Genomic DNA, 10,455 nt, shown 5'->3' with positions numbered 1-10,455 from the left:
GCATGGGTCATCATCTCCTCCCGCCCTACATAGATAGGCGTGTCTCCAGCATATCAGCATATTAAATAAAGAGTGAAGACTCTCGATATTAACACCTACTTTACCCAACACTGAGATCATTTTATGCTTATAAAAAAAAAAGATGATAAAGGTTTTCGAGACCTTACAACGCATAAGACCTTCCCACGTCCTTCCCAATAACTGTGACCTGCCACAGTTTAAAAGACAGAGGTATTTCTCTTTCCTTCAAAATTCGTAAATGCTTTCTCTTGTCTCTTCTTTTTCCCCTTTGATAATCCTCTCTATCTTTCAATTAATGCCTGGCCTTGGCCTGGACTTTTGTCCGTGATTGAAGCCTGCAACGTATATATATATATTGGAAAGGATCACAATTTTGCGCGTGATCAAGATATTCCTATGAGTCCACAGGGAAAAATCACATGTTTACCAAATGGCGTCCTAGCTTCGTCTCTTCGATGTATATCAACTGACTGTTATATTTCTCTCTTGTGTCTCCCCTGATGATATGATTATTACACGAAAGTGCACTTGGGAACTTTTCGTGTTTCATTTTCCCCATGGACTAATAGGAATATATATATATATATATATATATATATATATATATATATATATATATATATATATATATATATATATATATATATATATTTGTTCGTAGCCACTACATAGTGAAACTTTTGTGTGTGTGTATATGTGTTTGTGTGTGTGTGTGTGTCGTCCTTCAGCTGTGTGTACCCCCTGCTGACGCCAGTGTTCCTCCCTCCCCTCCAGCAGGCCGCAGCAGGAGCAGGAAGGAAGGAGGCAAGTGGTCGCCCCCAGAGTTCGACGAGTCGGTGGCGAGCAGCGTCACCGTGCTGGAGGGCGAGACGGCCGCCTTACCCTGCGTCGTCACGAAGCTCAGGGGACGCTCGGTGAGTACCGCCACACCCCCACACACCCACTGCCACAACCCCACTCACCCTCACACACACCCTCCCACACACACACACACACACACACACACACACACACACACACCTGCCTTATGTATTATGAGACCCCCCTCCCATGTGAGTATCATGAGCCCTTTATGAGTTCTGTGTGAGTCTCGCGAGTCCATGCTTGCCTCAGATGTTGATCTGGCGAGTCTCGCGAGCGCTCACAAGACTCCGCTAAGCTCAAGAGGAAGCATTGTGAGCGTTGTGTATAAAAAAAAAAAAAAGGGAGGGGATGGCTTGAGTGTGAGTGAGTGTACGGTCTTGACATCGGACGAGTTGTGATCACACCATTTGGCATCAGCGGGCAAAGGTATGGCGAAGACCGTGTCAGAATAGGAGTGGTTTCTACCACCATGTCAGTCTGGTCTTACAATCCCTCTCTCTTTCTCTCCTGGTGGGTTCTCGATACCCCGAAGGTGTGTGTGTGTGTGTGTGTGTGTGTGTGTTGTGTGTGTGTGTGTGTGTGTGCGTGTGTGTGTGTGTGTGTGTGTGTGTGTGTTGTGGGGGGGAGAGAGAGGGAGACATTTCGGCTTCCCTGCACGTTCGGGCAACCAAGGGAAATTTAATTCCAAGAGATGGGTGGAACTGACTGGCAAGAGACACCGATGTCTTGATGGTTTAATATATATATATATATATATATATATATATATATATATATATATATATATATATATATATATATATATATATATATATATCCAAACTTCGCCATTTCTTGCGTTAGCGAGGTAGCGTTAAGAACAGAAGACTGGACCTTTGATAGAATATCCTCACCTGGCCCCCTTCTCTGTTCCTTCTTTTGGAAAATCAAAAAAAAAGAGAGGGGCGGATTTCCAGCCCCCCCGCTCCCTCCCCTTTTAGTCGCCTTCTACGACACGCAGGGAATACGTGGGAAGTATTCTTTCTCCCCTATCCCCTATATATATCTAGATAGATAGATAGATAGATGGATAGGTACACACAAAAGAAATCTTGAAACAATGAATGCTACACAGACGTCCTGAAAAGTTTGGAACTTGAGTGTTTACTAATTACCCAGACTTTCAGTGTGTTTCTAACTCTGCTTAACTGACTTTTATTCTGAGACCTCCTCCTTCTTCTTCTTCATCTTCTTCTTCTTCTTCTTCTTCTTCTTCTTCTTCTTCTTCTTCTTCTTCTTCTTCTCCTTCGTCTTTATCTTCTTCTTCTTCTCCTCCTCCTCCTCTGCTACTTCTACTTCTTCTTCTTCTCCTCCTCCTCCTCCTCCTCCTCCTCCTCCTCCTCCTCCTCCTCCTCCTCCTCCTCCTCTCCTCCTCCTCCTCCCTCTGGCCATCACCACTCGCCAGCCGACACCAACGCATTCCCTCGCGCCTCCGCCACTAACAAACAGCATCATCGACATACAGCGACGGTGTCAGTGTCCACTACGCGCCGCCATACTTTACCCTGAGGGTCACATTCGGCCATCGTCGCGTCCCGTCCCAACCCATTGAGGATATTGTTATCCTCCCATTTATCTGCATCGCCAAGGCCTCCCACCGCCACCACATAGATGGTCGCTGCCTCGTAGCCGGTCCCTCCCCTCCCCCCCCCCCAGGACACACACACACACACACACACACACACACACACACACACACACACACACACACACACACACACACACACTGACAGCACGACCGTTTCCTACATTTTTAAAGAACGTCGAACTCCCACCTCCGAACCATTTGCTGAAGACTTTAAACTTTTGCCTGGCTTGATTGTCAAATAGTGGCGGCTTCGACCACTCGCAAAGACTTTGTGTGTGTGTGTGTGTGTGTGTGTGTGTGGTTGGGGGGGGAGAGAGAGAGAGAGAGACTATGTAAAGAGCATGGGATGTTATCTCGGCTGGCAAACACCAAAGGAGGGAAAAAATGGGAAGGAGAGGTGAATGGCGAGATGAAGGAAGGGGTGGGGGTGTGGGGGGAAGAAAAACACTCCGAAGGAGAGATAAAAAAAAGAAAGCAAGGATGTTATTAGGAGAGTCTTGGAAGGGCCCAGACTTTAGCCTGAGGATCAGTGCGTGGAGGAGGAGGAGGAGGAGGGGACTCTCTCTCTCTCATGAACTGCTGCCGTGGGCGGAGTATGGGACACAACCCCGCCGCCTCCCTCCCTCCCTCTCCCGGCGTCTGGTCACGTTTCGCCTCATTGGTATGAGCCGTAGATAACCACCGCGATGGTTGTGGTTGTTGTTGGTGGTGGTGGTGGTGGGTGGGTGGTGGTTCCCCCCGCAGGTCTGGCCGCTGTGGGACGCCGCCGACGATCGTGTCCTGACTCACGCGTCGCTCCGCTCCGCTCATCGCTGAGGGCCATCCACAGTGCCATCCTGACACCCTTGGCGTGGTGCTGTCGGGTTCACGCCACACACCACTGTGATGGTATCGCCATTTTTGCCTACCGTACACACAGACACTCTCCCTTCACTCATTCACTCAGTCGCTTCCCTCGTACAGACGCTCTCCCTTCACTCATTCACTCAGTCCCTTCTCTCATACGTACACATCCTTCCCTCTTACACACACACACACACACACACACACACACACACACACACACACACACACACACACCCTGTTATAAACACAGTTAGGAGGTCTCATTCCCCAAGTGCACAACAAGGAAGCAGACGCTTAATAGCTCTCCTCTTTTTATCATGTTATCTTTATATATATATATATATATATATATATATATATATATATATATATATATATATATATATATATATATATATATATATATATATCCATGCACATTTTAACGTCTACACACATATGCACTTGATCTAAATGTTAATCTGCAGTCTTGCTAAGTGCTTGGGTGTTATCTCCACGCTCTCGTCCTCTCGTCTCCCTTCTTCCTCGCTTCTCCCCTCCCTTCTTCCTCGCTTCTCCCCTCCCTTCTTCCTCTCTTCTCCCCTCCCTTCTTCCTCTACGCTCTGGTGAGAGCTTCGGTGATGATGCACGCAGCCCCAGGCCTTATCTCCCACCCCCGCTATCTGGGCAGACAGGGCCGTGTTTCACGTAGTTCAGGCCTTCTCAACCCTGCCTTACCTTAGCTGGTCTCCCACCAGGACCCTGCCAGTCTATCCCCTGCGTCGTGTGGGCTTCACTCCACTAGGACTTGTCCCTCTCACCGCCATCAACGCAACTTCGCCTCACACGTTCACCATCATGGCACCATCACCGTCTCACACGTTCACCATCATTGTCTAACACGTTCACCATTATGGCACCATTACCGTCTCACACGTTCACCATCATTTCACCATCTTCGCCTCACACGTTCACCATCATGGCACCATCACCGTCTCACATGTTCACCATCATTTCACCATCTTCGCCTCACACGTTCACCATCATTTCACCATCTTCGCCTCACACGTTCACCATCATGGCACCATCACCGTCTAATACGTTCACCATCATGGCACCATCTTCGTCTCGGTCACTCACCATCATTTCACCATCCTCGTCCAGGTGACTCTCCCTCTCTTCACAGACCTTCATTCTTTCATACTGTTTACCCTCTACTACAGAATATATAATTTTCCACGAATGAAAAGAAAGAAGAAGAAGAAGAAAAAAAAAAGAACTCCTTCCCCTTCACCCTCCTCCCTAAACTTTTCAAAAAAGAATAACCATATACTTTTTTTTTTAAGAGCATACTTTTTGAGAAAGAGAGAGAGAGAGAGAGAGAGAGAGAGAGAGAGAGAGAGAGAGAGAGAGAGAGAGAGAGGTTATACTTTCTGAGAGAGGGTATACTTCCCCCTTTAACTAATTCACAGCCAGAGTGAACTTGGAGGTTGGTGGAACTTCCACCGACTATCATTTCCCCCAAAGTACTCTCGTCTTCCGTTTTCTGACCGAGGTCAGTGGGCGAGTCATTCATATAATAGTGTCCCCCAGCAAATACATAATAGTCTCCCCCAGCAAATACATAAGTTTCCCCCAGCAAATACACAATAGTCTCCCCCGGCAAATACATAACAGTTTCCCCCAGCAAATACACGATAGTCTCCCCCAGCAAATACATGATAGTCTCCCCCCAGCAAATACATAACTGTTTCCCCCAGCAAATACATGATAGTCTCCCCCAGCAAATACATAATAGTCTCCCCCAGCAAATACATAATAGTCTCCCCCAGCAAATACATAATAGTCTCCCCCAGCAAATACATAAGTTTCCCCCAGCAAATACACAATAGTGTCCCCCGGCAAATACATAACAGTTTCCCCCAGCAAATACACGATAGTCTCCCCCAGCAAATACATGATAGTCTCCCCCCAGCAAATACATAACAGTTTCCCCCAGCAAATACATGATAGTCTCCCCCAGCAAATACATAATAGTCTCCCCCAGCAAATACATAACAGTTTCCCCACGCGATCCCTCATTAGATATTACGTAACACCCTCGGTAATGAGGCATCCGGCAGTAGACGTGAACGGACCATATTTCAAAAATGATATACCACATGTCTGATGTATAAATTATGACATCATCACGCCATTCATATTGTGTGGATGATTAGAACGTAATCATTTATGGCTCATTAGAACGAGGGTCGTTTTACCTCTCCCTCAGATACACACACACACACACACACACACACACACACACACACACACACACACCTAAAGATGGGCGACCCTCCCCTGCTACGCTGGTGTGGTTGGAATTCTGAGAATATGTTGTGTGGATTGTGTTGGACGTGAAGGAATTCTGTAAGTTGACTATGCTCATCTCCAGATACTCTGAAAGCTAATTAAGGCTTGAAGATATGTTCATAGAGTACTGTGGTATATATATATATATATATATATATATATATATATATATATATATATATATATATATATATATATATATATATATGTGTGTGTGTGTTATCCGTGTGTGTGTGTGTGTGTGTGTGTGTGTGTGTGTGTTTGATAACTTTGTCAGATAACCCCAGCACATGGTGTAAGATACCCTACCTGCAGATACTACTGGTAGATACTTTGTGCAGATATTACTTGATGCTCACTATCTACAGATACTGCTGGATGCTTAACTGAGGAAGTGAGGTGTTTCTTGCAGGTGTCGTGGATGAGGCAGAGGGACCTTCACGTTATATCAGCCAATCAGCTCATCTTCACCTCAGACGACAGGTTTAAGGTGAGCCAAGCCGTCTCTCTCTCAGGTTGGGTAGGTGAGCCAAATCGTGTCTCTCTCAGGCTAGGTAGGTGAGCCAAATCGTCTTTCTCAGGCTAGGTAGGTGAGCCAAATCGTCTCTCTCAGGCTGGGTAGGTGCGCCAACTTTCTCCTCCAAGCTAGGCGCATGATCTAAGTATCCCCCTCCGGCTAGGTACGCGAGCCAGGACTTTTCACACGAGTGATATAACCGACTTTTTCAGCCGTAGTAAATACGATATTCCCAAGCCTCATGCTTTGAGGCCAGGTGTCGTCAAGGCAACACCATTCTTACACGTAACGGTAATTATTTTCACCTCACGTGGTGTAATGTAGCGGGGCGCTAATGAGAGCAGTTTAATACCATGGTCAGGTCAGGCGCGGCGACTCGGGGCCTGGCTAGACAAAGGGAGCGAGAGACGCCTTTTTTTTTCCCCCCCCCTGCAGGTGAATCTTTTGGACCAAAGTAAACATTGGATTCGAACCGCGCTTTCCATGGACACACCCAAGCGTAATACAAGAATGTTAGTTGAATATATATATATATATATATATATATATATATATATATATATATATATATATATATATATATATATATATATATATATATATACTCCTTAAACCAGGTATATTCTCCTACATTAGATCATGCCTTTTACTTCATTGAACCAAGTATCTTGCCTCCTGAAGCCAGGTATCCTTCTTCGTTGAACTATATATATCCCTCCTTATTAACCCAGGTATACCAGGCCTCATTGAACCCAGTGTCCTGGCTCATTAAACCAGGCATGTTCTATCTTGCTAAGCCGGGTAGCCCTCCTCGTTAACCTAGGTTTACCTTGCCTCATTAAACCAAGTATCCTGCCTCATTAAGCCATCTGTTAAACTATCTTGTTAGCCCTGCTCGTTGAACGGGGTGATCATCCTCACTAACCCATGTATAATCTCATCTCATTAAACCCAGTCTCCTGTCTCGTTGACCTAGGTGTATTCTCCCTCGTTAACCACAGGTGCATATGGACAACGAGACGGCCTCGTTTAGCCTGGAGGTGGGCGCCGCCCTGACCAACGACTCCGGGGTGTACGAATGTCAGATCAACACAAGACCCAAGCTCTCACGACCCGTGACTCTCACAGTCCAAGGTGAGTGTAGGTCCGGACTCTCACTAGGGTGAGTGTGGGTCCGGACTCTCACTAGGGTGAGTGTAGGTCCGAACTCTCATTAGGGTGAGTGTAGGTCCAGGTTCTCACTAGTGTGAGTGTAGGTCCAGACTCTTATTAAGGCGGGTGTAGGTCTGGATGCTCACAGTCCAAAACGAGTCTTGTGTTAGTATAAGACTCTCTCTCTCTGTCCATCTGTCTATCTATTTATGTATCTATCTGTCTGTCTGTCTTATCTACCTCTTATCCCACGGACCTTGTCGAGTGTGCACTTAAAGATTCAGTCAGAGACAGAAACAGACAGATGTAGACAGGCGCAGGTGCACAGACAGACAAAGAGACGAGCCAACACGTCGCATGTAGAAACTGAGGGAGGGAGAGAAAAATTTACGCGTCGAATAGAAAAATAATAGATGTGAGCTTTTGATAATGAACGTAGAAGCATCTTTTGATTGCGTCTTTAAAGTAAGATCAAAGAGGGACGTTAATTATGCGTTCTTCAGGTGTGTGTGTGTGTGTACCACGAAAATAGTTTTTTAGCCTCAATACTGTCTTTGATAATGACACCAGACACTGCCGATGTAAAGCAACGTATGATTAAGATGGCTCGGCAGATAACAAGGGAATGAGGAAAATGATAAGATCTTCAAGAAAAAGAAAGAAGACGTCGTAAGAAAAATTTGAAAAAATGATAATAAGACTCAAGAGTATGATTAACAAATGAGAAGTCAAAGAGACTAATGGAATTCAGGGAAGCGAAATTGGAGGAAGGCCTAGAGTGAGTGGCAGTGAAATGGCCAAGTCTTATAACCACCACACAGCGGGTAAAGACGCGGAAAATGAGGCAAACAGGAGCAGTCTAGGACTCATTAAAAATGAGAAACTCGACCCCCACAGGAAGAGAGAACTCTCTCTCTCGTCAATTAATGAGGAGTATTGAAGAATCAAGACTTTTATGACGGCAGACAAAGAGTTCAACATGCGTGTGGAAGACCCACACGGGCAGGTGAGGGAAGCTTGATATGTATATACTATAGAGAGGCGAAGACATTCCCTGGTGAACCCAAAGGGGGTTTTCATGAGTGAATGAACCCGGGCGGCCGAGATGAACGGGTGTTTTATCAATCAGGGTAAGACGTGCGGTGAGCGCGACGCGCTAGCCCTTTGGCCTTCTCTCTTTCTCTCTCTTTTTTTTTTGGTGGGGGGGTGGGCTAAAGACTCGTCGTAGCTCTCTCTCTCTCTCTCTCTCTCTCTCTCTCTCTCTCTCTCTCTCTCTCTCTCTCTCTCTCTCTCTCTGCAATTATGTCCGCCATCCCTTATCTTTCTTTCTATCTACCTCCTCTGCCTTCTTCCTTCCCTTGGCTTCATCCAGTGTGCGGAAGGAAGGAGAGAGAGCGCCTCTCTCTCTCTCTCTCTGACACACACACACACACACACACACACACACACACACACACACACACACACACACACAGATCAAACATCATCTCTGCTTCTTCGAGCCATTAAGAGGGTCGTGTTCAGGTCGTGTCCTTAAAAGAAAACTTTTATCGCGAGTCTTTGGACCCGATAGCGAAAGGTCGCGTTCAGGTTTGCATTTCTGACTTCTGAACTCGAGGGTGGGTTAGGGGAGGGGTCCGAAATTCTCCTAAATCTGTTTCTCTCTTTTTTTTCTTATGAATATTTTTCTTTATCCTATCTGAACGCGCTTAGATCTTTTTTATTTTGTAAATGAAAAATGTATAAGCCTTGCATGCACCGTTACAATAAGCTAAGCTGTTTATGCTGTAAAAGAACTGGGTAAAAAAAAATGATAATTGGTTTATTAATACTGGGGGAAATTTCTGCGTAAATCATTTACAGGCGCGCTGGTCTTTTTTTATCTTTTTTTTACCTTTATATTAAATTTACAATTTTGTACATCTAAAAGCCTGAGAGCATCAATGTTCTGTTACCCTGATATAGATATATATATATTTTTTTTCTATTTTCCATGCTTGATTTTTTTTGATAGATTTATAGTTATTAATTTGCCTTTCCATTTTTTTTTTCTAATATCATAATTGGCTCATTTAATGATGGCATAGCATTTTATGTGATAAACCATAGAGCAGTAACAGTTATCATCTGCCCATGCGCACCAAACAGGAGCACAGCAGATCGAGAAGTGTGGACATGATGATGTCTGTGCCTGTGTTGGATGAGTGGAAGACATGTGAGGTTTGAGCGTCCCAGTGTCTTGTCCAGTCATAGCACCACGGTATAGCTTTGTCTTGTCACTGTCGACTATGCCAGGACGGAGGGAAAGTGTGAGGATCATGTGCACTCTGGTGGTGGAGTGGTCGGGTGCGTGTGTGTCATAGTAAGACACATTTTCTCTAGAGGAATTGGGATCGTAGTGATGTAGAGCAGAAGAGAGAAGGGAAGTTAGTGGCTTTGCAGCGCTTCAGGGTGGGTGCTACGCAGGCAAGTTTCAGGATGCATGGGATTTTGTTGTGGAGCCTCGAGTGCTTGAAGACAACAATTGGACTGCGATATGAACGCATAGTTTTGTCTGGAAGCTTCATGTGCTGTCAGGACCAGTTGTAGGGATGGTCTTTGAGGATTTTGTGTTGCTTTGTGTGTGTGTGTGTGTGTGTGTCAAGAGGGATGAAAAGTGTGTGTGAGCTGTCGTCTCGGGGTGGAATATCATGAAGGGTCTTCATGACTGGCCTTTTTCTTTTCTTTTTTTTTTGGAGGTGTGGCTGATTTTTTAGCTGTGTTTCACGGGTGATGTCTCTTTGTTCTGTGAGAGAAGGGATGTTTTGAGTAGGGATTGATTTTTGAGCTGTGTTTACCGGGTGATGTTTCTTTGTTCTGTGAGAGAAGGGATGTTTTGAGTAGGGACTCGAAGAGATGCTTCTTGTCCTGGGTGGGTAGGGTGGCGTGGGAAGTGTTGGTAATCTTGTTTCGTGTGCCGAAGGAAGTTGGGTGCTCTTGCTCCTGTGGTTTCAGAGTGCCGGGTTGTCACTTGCTTTTCTGTGTGCACTTTGGCGATAATGAGTCTTGATTTGTTTTCCGGGCGCTGTTGATGGTGAGTCTTGTTCTCCGAGCC

General features: G+C 45.5%; 1 protein-coding gene across 1 annotated transcript in view; it reads left to right on the top strand.

The window, feature by feature from the left end:
* The window catches only part of LOC139747282 (macrophage colony-stimulating factor 1 receptor-like), a 214,050-nt gene that overhangs the window by 178,753 nt on the left and 24,842 nt on the right, over positions 1-10,455 (top strand). Inside the window, exons 4-6 of the mRNA XM_071659390.1 lie at positions 796-935; positions 6,105-6,182; positions 7,211-7,343. Of these exons, the coding sequence (XP_071515491.1) occupies positions 796-935; positions 6,105-6,182; positions 7,211-7,343 (351 nt within the window). The remainder of the gene's footprint in view (positions 1-795; positions 936-6,104; positions 6,183-7,210; positions 7,344-10,455) is intronic.

The sequence above is a fragment of the Panulirus ornatus genome, chromosome 68 (genome assembly GCF_036320965.1).
Source record: "Panulirus ornatus isolate Po-2019 chromosome 68, ASM3632096v1, whole genome shotgun sequence".
Classification (NCBI taxonomy): domain Eukaryota; kingdom Metazoa; phylum Arthropoda; class Malacostraca; order Decapoda; family Palinuridae; genus Panulirus; species Panulirus ornatus.
Note: the sequence above shows the minus strand (reverse complement) of the source record. Positions and strands in the feature narration are given on the sequence as shown.